Source organism: Capricornis sumatraensis, chromosome 19 (assembly GCF_032405125.1).
Source record: "Capricornis sumatraensis isolate serow.1 chromosome 19, serow.2, whole genome shotgun sequence".
Taxonomy (NCBI): Eukaryota; Metazoa; Chordata; class Mammalia; order Artiodactyla; family Bovidae; genus Capricornis; species Capricornis sumatraensis.
The window spans coordinates 62,065,666-62,079,674 of record NC_091087.1 but is presented as its reverse complement, the minus strand read 5'-3'; the positions used below and the strand labels follow the sequence as shown (position 1 = coordinate 62,079,674).

Here is a 14,009-nt window from a genome sequence, read left to right as displayed (position 1 = left end):
TAATACATCACATCACTAGAGCTCTCTGTCCCGAGAGAGTTTTCCTCTTTTTCATCTCCTTCATTTAATACTCAACCTGTGGCTCTGATCACAGATGGCCTGAAGTCTCACCTCTGGACACAAAGGTGAGCCTGTGACTGCCTCTGTGAGTGGACAGCAGACACAAGAAAGGGCTACGAGAGTCTTTTGAGAGAGAGTGAAGGGTTTCCGTTGGCTCTGGAACCTTCACTCTTTACAAAGAGAGGAAAGCTCCTTTCTGGGCAAGCTAAGGCTCACCTGCCTCCCACAGAGGTGTGCAGGCCTGCAGCACCCTGACTTCCTATCTAGCTGTCCATCACTCATCATCCCCTGCCTTACTCCAGAAAGACCTCGAGCACCACCAACTCTCCCTCAGCTTCACCTGACACCCACTCCTCTGGCTTCTGCCTCAGGAATTTCCACGTCTGGAATGAATGCTGGATGGCACGGAACGACCTCCCACCTGGATTTGGAGGCTGGCAGGTGCTGGACGCCACACCTCAGGAGACAAGCAATGGTGAGACTCTGGGGAGGACAGGCAGAGCCCAGCGCCACAGAAACAGCCCCCACCCCCACCCAGCCCTGCAGCCACAGCCCAGCGAGGCCCCTCTGTTCCCCGTCAGGCCTCTACTGCTGTGGCCCTGCCTCCGTCAGAGCCATCAAGGAAGGAGAGGTGGACCTGAACTACGACACAGCCTTCACCTTTTCCATGGTGAATGCTGACTGTATGGCCTGGCTGGTCTTTGGAGGGAAGGAGCAGAAACTTCACCAGGACACCAATACTGTTGGCAATTTTATTAGCACCAAGAGCATCCAGAGTGATGAGCGGGATGACATCACGGAAAACTACAAGTATGAAGAAGGTATGACCAAGCCAGGCCCCTGCAGAGTTCAAGTCCTGTAGGCACCTTCCCCAAGACCCCAGGGAACCTCTCTGCCAGCTGGGACAGTCCTCTGCAGCAGGGGAGCTGGAACCCAGGCCCATTGTCTCTTCAGCCCTTCAGGTTTAAGGGCCCAGTTGGGGTCCCCACTGCCTCGCTTCCTCATGTCCTTCCCCACCTCACTCCCCACAGGCAGTGAGCACCCTCCGAAAGATATTCATGTGGATTGCAGGGCCATCGACAGCCATCATATAGAAATAGAATATGTCCTACTTGCCCCTGCCTTCCTGAAAAATCAAACTGAAGAGGGCAGGAGATTGAGTAAACTCTTTCCTACTAATGATTTTATTAATTTCATTTAACTTCTTGCCTGCAGAATCCCAGGGACGGCAGAGCCTGGTGGGCTGCCGTCTATGGGATCGCACAGAGTCGGACACGACTGAAGTGACTTAGCAGCAGCAGCAGCAGCAGCAACTTATTGTTTGATTCATGTTTTATTGGGTGTTTGGAGGACAGGCCAGACCACAGCTAGCACTGCAGCCGATATAAGGCCAAACATTCACTCCCACACCCACACCGTGCAGAGGATGGTTCTGAGAAATGGGATCCTTGGCAGGGTCTTCTGACCCAAGCCAGTGGGGCAAGGGGCATCTACATCAGTCAGCTGTGGACTGATTCCTGGAAACTGAGACCAACCACCAGTTTCGAGTACTGGGGAGCCAAGCAAAAACATGCAGTCTAAGAGGGCCAGAGGCAAGCAGAGGGGCAGGATCTGAGCGGGAGCGAATCAGGACTGTGTGGGCTGGTGGTGGGAGCACCTGAGATTCCTGGAAGTCCATGAAGTGCGTGTTTGTGTTTGTCTATGTGGGCCTTTAGGGCCAACACAGAGAAGGCCCAGAGTCCAAGCCTAAGAGACAAGCATTGAACACATCCAGGGTACTGGCAATCCATCCCTCCGCCTCAATTCTCTCTGTGGCTGTCTTCACTGGGGATCACTTCAAAGACAAGTGGTTTATCAGTGAGGAGATTTAAAAGCTACAGGAGGGAAGGAGAATGAGCAAGTGAGATGAGGAAGGGGAGCAAGCCAATACTGGGGGCCTTGTCAGGCCTGTTAGCACTGTGGGCGGGGGGCTGGGGCTCTGTCTGCTGGGGTCCCTGCCAGGGGGGTGGCTGAGAAAATGTAGGATAAAGAATGCTGTGGTCTCACTGTGGCCAAATCATTTGTTGTTAATCTGAAATTCAAATTAAACTGCCCTGTATTTTTATTTGCTAAATTTGGCAATCCTATCAGAGATTTAGTATAAAGTGTAGAACAATACTGCAGATTTATCCCACCCAGGGGACAAGGGGCCTAGGCTATTTATCCACCAACTCTTTACGATCAGGGATTGAGGGCTGCTCTTGGGGGTGTAAATTTCCTAGTGCTTTCAGTCTGCTCCATGCATGAGGTGAGTCAGTTGTGGTGGCAGAGAAAGCCTCAGACGGAGAGTCTCAGGTGGTGGAATTTGAAATGAGGGCACTGGTGCTGTGCTCTGCCCTCCCAGGTTCTCTGCAGGAGAGGCAGGTGTTTCTGAAGGCTCTTCAGAAGCTGAAGGCTGGAAGGTCCCCAGGCTCCCTCCGAGCAGAATCGCAACCCAGGTCCGTGCCACTGAGTGACAGTCCGCGGAGCCTGGCTACTCCTTCTCTCCAGCCCAGTGATGTTGTCCAGGTCTCCCTGAAATTCCAGCTGCTCGACTCGCCCGACATGGGCCAGGACATAAGGTTTGTCCTGCTGGCCCTCAACATGTCGCCCCAGCTCAAGGACCTCAGAGTGAACCTGAGTGCCCAGTCTCTGCTGCATGACGGCAGCCCCCTGCTCCCATTCTGGCAGGACACAGCCTTCATCACACTCTCTCCTGAAGAAGGTATGGGCTCTGGGTATAGGCATGAACACAAAGTAGCTTACGGAAATGCCATAAGGGGGGTCAAGCCAGCCAAGAGTTTGAGGGCAGATCCCTGTGACAATTGTCTTCCTAGTGTCTCCTCCAGCACATAGTCCTCCTCCTTCCTTCCTTCCCTCTTCCTCCCTTTCCTCTACTCCTTCTGTTTCTTCCCTTTAACCTCCTCCTTCTCCTTCTCCTCAATCCTTCCTTTACTACCTCAAGGAATATGGGCCGGGTTAGTGAGGACAGCCTGAGATTTGAAGTCCTCCAGACCTCGCAGAAGGCAATGGCACCCACTCCAGTACTCTTGCCTGGAAAATCTCATGGACAGAGGAGCCTGGTAGGCTGTAGTCCATGGGGTCTCGAAGAGTTGGACACTACTGAGTGACTTCACTTTTACTTTTCACTTTCATGCATTGGAGAAGGAAATGGTAACCCACTCCAGTGTTCTTGCCTGGAGAATCCCAGGGACGAGGGCGCCTGGTGGGCTGCCGTCTATGGGGTTGCACAGAGTTGGACACGATTGATGTGACTTAGCAGCAGCAGCAGCAGACCTTGGTTAGAGCCTCAGTGCACCCACATACTAGTAGAATAACCCTGGGCAAGTCATTTCACCTCTCAGCCCCTCCAACAGAAAACTGAGTACCTGCTTCATTGGGGGCTCAGTAAGGTTGGCCTCTCCTCTGCATAGTAGGGTCCCAGATCCACCCAGGCCTAGCTGATTTCTCTAGTGAGTCTCACCCATCCTGTGTTCTCTCCCTAGCAAAGACCTATCCCTGCAAAATCACCTATTCCCAGTACAGCCAGTACCTGTCCACAGACAAGCTGATCCGCATCAGTGCCCTGGGTGAAGAGAAGAACAGTCCCGAGAAGATCCTGGTGAACAAGATCATCACCTTAGCCTATCCCAGCATCGTGATTAATGTAGGCAAGAGCCCTGCACATGGCCTGAGGGCTCCTTGGGACTGACTCGGGGTGGGGGATAGAGACCCCTGAGAGCTTGCTCAGGAGAGCAGCCCCTTCCCCTGCCTCTTCTGGTGCCTCCAGGAACCTCCCCACCAGGAGCAGGTTTATCAGAAAACACTGGATGAGGTCTCCATCCTCTTGTACCCTGAGAGGTCTTATGGGTCCATCTTGAGCAACTGCCATGGGGAGGTTGGGAAAAGACCCCTCTGTTGTATCTCCTCCTGCTGTTGGCCTTCCCCAGGGTCAACATGAGGGAACTTGGGCTCAAATGGGAGGATCCTGAGTTGGGGAAGAACTCTGCCTGAACAAAAGTCAGCTCAGGTTTGATGTGCTACTTTTTGTCTGTGGATCCTTAGACAAGCCCTGGGCTTCTGCATCTTGAACTGTCAATGATGGGCTTAGACTAGATGGCCTCCGAGGACTCCTCTTTCTCTGACATTCTGGTGGGGAGACTTCACAGGGCTCTTCCTGCCGGTGCTGTTTCCCCAAGGCCAAGCAGCCTCCTAGATCCTGCCAAGTGTGCCTGGGGTGCCCCCTGGTAGGGTGTATCTGGCAAGCTCAGCCATTGGAGTCTATTTTAGGGAGGGTTTCCAAAGGTGCCTCCAAGTTTCCTGAGGCTACTTCCTTCTCTCTAAGCCCTGAATGATCCACTGATCTTGACTCACACCCTGGTGTGAAAAGAAATTCAGCCAACTATGATAAAAGGGTGAGAAGGGATGGAGTTAGACTGTGAAAAGAAAAAACAAAAACTGTCCCCAAATGATCCTACCCACTCAAATTATCCCTGAGAACCCTTCGGAGCTCTTGTTTATTTCACATTTCAATGAAATCCTTGCAGCAGAGGAAATATTACTGAAGACTCCCAAGTCATCAGAACTTCCCATACAATGGGTCGAGTAGAAATATTTTACACAAATGTCCATACATGTGTAAGTGAAGTAAAAGTTTCACATAACAATATTTTGTGTGATGAACACTGATATTCTATTCTATTTCATTAAAAAAAATTAATTTAATTATTTTAATTGGAGGCTAATTATTTTACAATATTGTGGTGGTTTTTGCCATACATCAACATGAATCAGCCATGGGTGCAAAACTGTCCCCCATCCCAAACCCCCCTCCTACCTCCCTCCCCATACTATCCCTCTGGGTTGTCCCAGAGCACTGGCTTTGAATGCCCTGCTTCATGCATCAAACTTGCACCTGTCATCTAGTTTACATATGGTAATATACATGTTTCAATGGTATTCTCTTAAATTATCCCACCCTCACCCTATCCCATATAGCCCAAAAGTCTGTTCTTTACATCTGTGTCTCTTTCGCTGTCTTGTATATAGGGTCATTGTTATTGTCTAAATTCTCTCTCTATATATACATGTATATATATATATATATATGTATATATACACACACACACACACACACATTAATATACTGAATTAGTGTTTCTCTTTCTGACTTACTTCACTCTGTATAATAGGCTCCAATTTCATCCACCTCATTAGAATTGCTGGGATGTGGGTCATAGAAGATCTTGCTGTGATTTATGTCAGAGTGTTCTGCCTATGTTTCCCTCTAAGAGTATAGTTTCTGGTCTTACATTTAGATCTTTAATCCATTTTGAGTTTATCTTTGTGTATGGTGTTAAAAAGTGTTCTAGTTTCATTTTTTTACAGGTGGTTGACCAGTTTTCCCAGCACCACTTGTTGAAGAGATTATCTTTTCTCCATTGTATATTTTTGCCCCCTTTGCCAAAGATAAGGTGTCCATAGTTGCATGGATTTATCTCTGGGCTATTTTGTTCCGTTGATTTATATTTCTGTCTTTGTGCCAGTACCATACTGTACTGATGACTGTAGCTTTGCAATATAGTCTGAAGTCAGGAAAGTTGATTCCTCCAGTTCCATTCTTCTTTCCGGCTATTCAAGGTTTTTTGTGTTTCCATACAAATTGTGAAATTATTTGCCCTAGTTCTGTGAAAAATACCACTGATAGCTTAATAGGGATTCCACTGAATCTATAGATTGCTTCGGGTAGTATACTCATTTTCATTATATTGAATCAATGAACATGGTATATTTCTCCATCTATTTGTGTCATCTTTGATTTCTTTCATCAGTGTTTTATAGTTTTCTATATATAGGTCTTTTGTTTTTTTTTAGGTAAATTTATTCCTAAGTATTTCATTCTTTTTGTTGCAATGGTGAATGGGATTGTTTCCTTAATTTCTTTCTGTTTTTTCATTGTTAGTGTATAGAAATGCAAGGGATTTCTGTGTATTAATTTTATATCCTGCAACTTTACTATATTCATTGATTAGCTCCAGTAATTTTCTGGTGGTATCTTTAGGGTTTTCTAGGTAGAGAATCATGTCATCTGCAAACCGTGAGAGTTTTATTTCTTCTTTTCCAATCTGGATTCATTTTATTTATTTTTCTTCTCTGATTGCTGTGGCTAGGACTTCCAAAACTATGTTGAATAGTAGGGGTGAGAGTGGGCACCCTTGTCTTGTTCCTGACTTTAGAGTAAATGCTTTCAATGTTTTGCCATTGAGGAAAATGTTTGCTGTGGGTTTGTCGTATATGGCTTTTATTACGTTGAGGTATGTTCCTTCTATGCCTGCTTTCTGGAGGGTTTTTATCATAAATGGGTGTTGAATTTTGTCAAAGGCTTTCTCTGCATCTATTGAAATAATCATATGGTTTTTATCTTTCAATTTGTTGATATGGTATATCACATTGATTTGCATATATTGAAGAATCCTTGCATCTCTGTGATAAAGCTCACTTGGTCATGATGTATGATCTTTTTAATATGTTGTTGGATTCTGTTTGCTAGAATTTTGTTGCAGATTTTTGCATCTATGGTCGTCAGTGATACTGGCCTATAGTTTTCTTTTTTGGTGGCATCTTTGTCTGGTTTTGATACTAGGGTGATGTTGGCCTCTTAGAATGAGTTTGGGAGTTTGCCTTCCTCTGCTATTTTCTGGAAGAGGTTGAGTAGGATAGGTATTAGCTCTTCTCTAAATTTTTGGTAGAATTCACCTGTGAAGCCATCTGGTCCTGGGCTTTTGTTTGTTGGCATATTTTTTTTTTATTACGGTTTTGATTTCCATGCTTGTGATGGGTCAGTTAAGATTTTCTATTTCTTCCTGGTTCAGTTTTTGAAGGTTATACTTTTACAAGAATTTGTCCATTTCTTCCAAGTTGCCCATTTTATTGGCATATAATTGCTCATAGTAGTCTCTTATGATCTTTTGTATTTGTGTTGTTTGTTGTGATTTCTCCAGTTTCATTTCTAATTTTATTGATTTGATTCTTCTCCCTTTTTTTCTTGATAAGTCTGGCTAACAGTTTGTCTATTTTATTTATCATCTCAAAGAACCAGCTTTTAGTTTTGTTGATTTTGTTATAGTCTCCTTTGTTTCTTTTTCATTTATTTCTGTTCTGATTTTTATTTCTTTCCTTTTACTTACTTTGGGGTTCTTCTGTTCTTTTTTTTTAGTTGCTTTAGGTGTAAAGTCAGGTTGTTTATTTGATGCTTCTCTTGTTTCTTGAGGTAGGCTTGTATGGCTATGAATCTCCCTCTTAGCACTGCTTTTACTGAATCCCGTAAGTTTTGGATTGTTGTGCTTTCATTTTCATTTGTTTCTATGCACATTTTGATTTTCTTTTTGATTTCTTCTGTGATCTGTTGGTTATTCAGGAGCGTTTGTTTAGCCTCCATATGTTTGTGTTTTTAGTAATTTTTTTCCTGTAGTTGACATCTAATCTTATCACACTGTGATCAGAAAAGATGCTTGAAATGATTTCAATTTTAAAAAATTTACCAAGGCTAGATTTAGGGCCCAGGATGTGATCTATCCTGGAGAATGTTCTCTGTGCACTTAAGAAAAAGGTGAAATCTATTGTTTTGGGGTGAAATTCCCTGTAGATATAAATTAGGTCTAACTGGTTCATTGTATCATTTAAAGCTGGTGTTTCCTTGCTAATTTTCTGTCTGGTTGATCTATTCATAGGAGTGGGGTATTAAAGTCCCTCAGTATTATTATGTTACTGTTAATTTCCCCTTTCATACTTGTTAGCATTTGCCTTATGTATTGAGGTGCTCCTATGTTGGGTACATATATTTATAATTGTTATATCTTCTTCTTGGATTGATCCTTTGATCATTATGTAGTGTCCTTTGTCTCTTATCACGGTCTTTATTTCAAAGTCTATTTTATCTGATATGAGTATTGCTACTCCTGCTTTCTTTTGGTCTCCACTTTCATGAAATATCTTTTTCCAGCCCCTCACTTTCAGTATGTATGTGTCCCTAGGTTTGAGGTGGGTCTCTTGTAGACAGCATATATAGGGGTCTTGTTTTTGTATCCATTCGGCCAGTCTTTATCTTTCGGTTGGAGCATTTAACCCATTTACATTTAAGGTAATTATTGATAAATATGATCCCATTACCATTTAGTTTTTTGTTTGGGGTTCATTTTTATAAACCTTTTCTGTGTTTCCTGTCTAGAGATCTTTAAGCCTTTGTTGAAGAGCTGGTTTGGTGGTGCTGATCTATTTCATTTTTTAAAAAATGTTAATGCCGATCCATTAAGTCGTCCATACTTGGAAAAACACAGGCCATGGAAATCTAGTTCTTTAGGAAGCAGATCTAGGGAACAGTGCCCTCCATCAATGTCTGATGAACTGGGGGATGAGACTAATTCTCCTCTCTGGATTTCCCTGTTCAGGTTTTAGGAGCAGCCATTGTGAACCAGCCGCTCTCTATACAAGTGGTATTTTCAAACCCCCTCTCGGAGCAGGTTGAAGACTGTGTGCTGACTGTGGAAGGAAGTGGTCTCTTCAGGAGACAGCAGAGAGTCCTGTGAGTGCTGGAAGTGCCCACTCTCCCTCGCATCTTATCCTCGGGGTGGAACTGTCCTTTGTTCTAGACTTAGGGGAAGGGGAAGTCTGGCTTCTGAGTAGAAAGGGGCTCTGGGGTTATCATGATCCCATGGTTTTCTGACAGTCTGTTTTCTTTGCTGCAGCATTGGAGTCCTCAAACCCCATCACAGAGCCAGTCTCACTCTGGAGACTATCCCCTTCAAGAGCGGCCAAAGGCAAATCCAAGCGAATCTGAGGAGCAACAAATTTAAGGACATCAAGGGTTACAGGAATGTCTATATAAACTTTGGGTTATAAATTCTGGGACAAGGAGCTGGATGTGTAGCTTTAGGCAAAGAGCATGTGTTAGGCTTTAGGCAAACAGCAAGTTCAAATGCAAGCTGTGCCATTCCCCACCCAAACAGAGGCTTCTCTTGGCTCTGACGTGAGCAGCAGAGGAGAAAATGGCAATGGATAGCCCCCTGGGCATTTGCATTGCTCCCCGGGACTCTGCTCAGGGCCCAGGGATTCCACGGTGTCCTATCCAGAACTGTGAGACTGACCATGCAGTCCAGAATTGCAGGCTTGATTTGATGACCCCCAGATGTCCAGAAAAGAAGAAGACTGGCCGAGCAGCTGTCCCTTTGTCATTGCCATGGCTACTTCCTTAGCACCAATAAACTTCAGCTCTCATTCTCATCTTTGTGTGCCCAGACGCCCATCACTTCCCCCGCAGCAGCTCCACCTGTGCCCTGGATGCTGGGAGTGAGTGTCCTCCTGTTTTACTACTTGAGCCCACTCACTCCTTCAAAACACCTTTACCGAGGAGTTTGGGATGGACGTGTACACACTGCTATATTTAGAATGGGTAACCAGCAAGGTCCTGCACAGAACTCTGCTCAGTGTTCTGTGGGAGCCTGGATGGGAGGAGAGTCTGGGGGGAGAATGGATACATGTACGTGTACGGCTGAGTTGCTTCACCGTCCACCTGAAACTATCACAACACTGTTAACTGGCTATACCCTAATACACAATAAAAAGTTCGAAAACAAAAAAAAGAGTAAAGAAACATTTCTGAGTGGTTGGTCTGCGCCAGGCACTGTTCTGAGTGTAGAAGTGCATGCTTGCTCAGTTGCTCAGCTGTGTCCTACTCTCTGTGACTCTGTGGACTGTAGACGAAGAGGCAGTAAATAAAGCAAAGTCCCTGCCCACTGAAGCTTCCATCCTGGGGGTGGGGAGACAGACAATCCATATGTCAATTAAAAAAGAAGGCCTTACAGATGGTCTATCCGTCATGATTGAGTTAGGAAAACAAAAACCTTTGTAGATGTCTCTGCTGCTGCTTAGTTGCTTCAGTTGTGTCTAACTCTGTGTGACCCTATGACTGCAGCCTGCCAGGCTCCTCTCTTCATGGGATTCTCTCAGCAAGAGTACTAGACTGGGTTGCCGTGCCCTCCTCCAAGGGATCTTCCCCACCCAGAGATTGAACCCAGGTCTCCTGCATTACAGGCAGATTCTATATCACGTAGATGTCTCTACATGCTGCTATCTTTACATCTTAGAAAAAAGTCTGGGAGATCTCTCACTTGGGCATCCTTTGAATCCCTTCCCAAATCACATCTAAGAAGTCCCTCAAACTTAACTGTCCCAACCCCTTGGCTAAAAGTCCCCTGGTGCGTTGTGGTACTGGATGGCTGAGTTCTGGAGAGAAAGCTGGCTAAATAATACAGTGAGGTAGATTTTAGGTAGGGAGTGAAGTATCTCAGACTTTTCTATTGGTTGCTGCTGGTGTTTATGGTCCTATTGAGCACAAAGCAACTGTGATCATTGTTTCCCCTGGCATACGCCAGCTTTCTCACAATGCAGGAAGTTCTGTGTGGAGAAAGGCATGATGCACCCGCCCTCTAGGCACTGGCTACGTGACTGAGGCAGCTGCTTGGGGCATATATTAAATGCACGCATTAAATCAAAAAGTTAAATACTTCTGTTATATATGAACAAAAGGGTAAGTGCAGTTAATCAGAGGGAGAGGAAGGGGTGTGGTGGGAACTGCAGAGTAGGTTGATAGTCCTCTTAAAGATAGGGCTGAGAACCAGGAGGATTCTGGCAGCATGGAGCTGGAGGTAGCCTATAATTATTTCATTGTATAATTATAATCTGACAGTCATGAAAAATGGTTTAAGGAGAACATCATGGAGGGGGCCATCCTACAGAGGCAGTGACCCCTGAAGGACTTGGAGTATTTCTGCTACTGCACTCTCAGACTCTTTCACAAACCTTGATTTTAACACCATATTCACTCTTTTCATCAGCAAGTATCCACTGAGTTTCTGATAGGGGCCAGGCCCTGAGTTAGGCACCTAGGACAAAAGAAGGACCAAGAACTGCCCTTGTGGAACTCAAATTAAGCACGTTGAGAATGAAAAATAAAACATGAGGGGACTTCCCTGGCAGTCCAATGGTCAAGATCTCACCTTCCAATGCAGGGGGTGTGGGTTTGATCCCTGGTCAGGAAGCTAAGCTCCCACATGCCTCAGCCGAAAAAAAAAAAAAAACCCATAAAAAACAGAAGGAATACATAACAAATTCAATGAAGACTTAAAAAAATTTAGTAAGCAGGAGATTATAATACAGTGTGGTGAGAATCACCATCAGGGTGAGGATAGGGTGTCGTGGGAGCATAGGAGGGGTAACTAGTCCAGTCTTAGGACTGTGGATCAAGGAAGACTTCCTGGAGGGAGTGCCATTTAAGCTGAGCACTAAAAGGCCAGGAGTTAGCCAAATAGGTGCTTCCCTGGTAGCTCAGCTGGTAAAGAATCCGCCTGCAATGCAGGAGACCCCAGTTTGATCCCTGGGCTGGGAAGATCCCCTGGAGAAGAGACTGGCTACCCACTCCAGTATTCTTGCCTGGAGAATCCCATGGACAGAGGAGCCTGGCAGGCCCCAGTCCACAGGGTCACAGAGTCGGACATGACTGAACGACTTTCATTCATTAGCCAAACAGATTCAGCATTGAAGGGGTGGGACTGGAGTAAAGCAGTCAGGAATTGCATACCACTGAGATGGCTAGAGATCAGAGCAGGAGAGAGCAAGTTGCAGGAAAAAATGTGGTGATAGCCAGGGAGTCAAAAGTTTCAGGTGGTAGCCTAAGGAATTTGGACCATGATTATTTTCAGGCATGTTTCCTCTAAACTTCAATTCATAGTCACTGCCTGTGATGTCAGTGCTTAAAGCAAGCAGACTTCAGGTGATTTGAGAAGCACTTAAAGGACAAATAGTTCTCCATCCTCATCTGTCATAGGACCTTACAATTTCCTTCAGAGTCACTCTTTGGAGTTAAGGCCTTCCTTGAATGTCAAGGTTGTCTTTAATCCATTCATTTAATATTTACTGAGTACCTATGTGTAGAATATTCTAGGTCCAGAGGATAGAGCAGTAAGCAAGGCAAATAAAGTCTTCCCTGATCCATTCCCAACTCACAACCCCAGTGGAATTCAGCACAGAAAGACCTCAGAGATATTGCAGGTTTGCTTCCAGACCACTGCAACAAAGCTAATATCACTATAAAGTAAGTCACATCAATTTTGGGGTTTCTCAGTGCATATAAAAGTTATGCTTACAACATACAGTAGTCTACTAAGTGTGCAACAGCACGGCATGTAAAGGAATGATGTTATACACTTTAATTAATACTTTATTGCTAAAAATGCTAACCATTATCTGACAATGCAAGGTTGTCACAAAACTTCACTTTGTAAAAAGACACAATGTTTGCAAAGTGCAATAAAATGAGGTATGCCTGTATAAACGTCCAGCCACAGGCACAAAGGAGCCTTGTAAAGACTTGCAGATGCTGGAAATTATGAATCCTTTATGTGCTTCCACAAGGTTGAACCTCACAACACCTATGAGATCAATATTGTTATTATCTCCCAGGTGGCTCAGTGGTAAAGAATCTGCCTGCCAATTCAGGAGACATGGGTTCGATCCCTGGGTCAGGAAGGTCCCCTGGAGTAGAAAGTGGCAACCCGCTCCAGTGTTCTTGCCTGGAGAATCCCATGGACAGTGGAGCCTGGTGGCCACAGTCCATGGGGCTGCAGATAGTTTCAGATGACTGGGCACATAAACATCCCTCATTTTGTAGAAGCAAAAACTAAGTGTCAGAGAAAGTTAACTGATTTGCCTTAGGCCTTTAAGCTTGAAAATGGCAGACCCAAACTCAAACCTAGGCCTTCTAATTCCATATCTGGGGTTTTCCCGCCCCCCTCCCCCCAGCAGCACTTCCTTATTGTAGGTATCAACATAATTAATAATAGCATCTATCATCTATCCAGCTTCCCAGGGGGCACAGCGGTAAAGAATCCGCTGTGGCAAGAATCTCTGCCAATGCAGAGAGACTTGGGTTTGATCCCTGGGTTGGGAAAAATCCTCTAGAGAAGGAAATGGCAACCTGCTCCAGTATTCTTACCTGGAAAATTCCATAGACAGAGGAGCCTGGCAGGCTACAGACCATGGGGTCACAAAGAGTTGGACATAACTGAGCACTCCTCACTGTTTCAAATCATCTATCCACCACCTTTCCCTATACATACCAGTCACATGACCTACATTACATTAATGCATCACTGTCTTGTAAGGTAGATATTATAACTCCCATTTTATACAGGAAAAACCTAAGGCACAAAAGTGAATGGACATTCATTGATTGTTCTCGCCTTTCCATTGGTGATAGCACCCCAGCTTTTTTTGGAGGAACCCCTTTGTTCCTCATGGTAATTTTGATGGGTCTCTCAGCCTAGGCTCCCTGAGTTCCTCTTGCCAAGAGGTGGTCATGTGACACACTGGACCAGTGTAAAGTCTCAGGACTTTGGTTCCAGAGGGGAGAGAAGGCAGAGACTTGGAGATGACCACCCAGGTAGCAGGGCTCCAGAGAGAGACCACCCAGCAGCTCCTGCTTCCTAGACCCCCTGAGATGCCCTGGATTCCTCCCTTCCCCTGGTTCTGAGCCTTGTCCTCTGTTTTCTATCAGTTTCAGGAGTCCTCTCAATTACTTGCATTCAAAGGACTTTCTCTCGTTCAGAGAGAGATTAGACAGCTTGTTTAAGATCACACAGCAGGGACTTCCCTGGTGGCCCAATGGCTAAGACTCCACACTCTCAATGCAGGTGCCCAGGGCTCAAACCACGGTCAGGGAATTAGATAGGCCACATAGGCCGCAACTAAGAGTTCACGTGCTGCAACAAGGATCAAACACCCTCAGTGCCACAACTAAGACCTGGCGAAGTCAAATAAATAAATAAGTAAAAATAATTAGAAAGAAAACAATCACAGAGCTAAGTCTCTGTGACTCC

General features: G+C 45.2%; 1 protein-coding gene across 1 annotated transcript in view; it reads left to right on the top strand.

Annotated features, from left to right (window-relative positions):
• The window catches only part of TGM5 (transglutaminase 5), a 30,373-nt gene extending 21,397 nt beyond the window's left edge, over positions 1 to 8,976 (top strand). Inside the window, exons 8-13 of the mRNA XM_068990982.1 lie at positions 432 to 535; positions 642 to 881; positions 2,444 to 2,803; positions 3,585 to 3,745; positions 8,526 to 8,659; positions 8,823 to 8,976. Coding sequence (XP_068847083.1) covers positions 432 to 535; positions 642 to 881; positions 2,444 to 2,803; positions 3,585 to 3,745; positions 8,526 to 8,659; positions 8,823 to 8,976 — 1,153 coding nt within the window. The remainder of the gene's footprint in view (positions 1 to 431; positions 536 to 641; positions 882 to 2,443; positions 2,804 to 3,584; positions 3,746 to 8,525; positions 8,660 to 8,822) is intronic.
• The last annotated feature ends 5,033 nt before the right edge of the window (positions 8,977 to 14,009 follow it).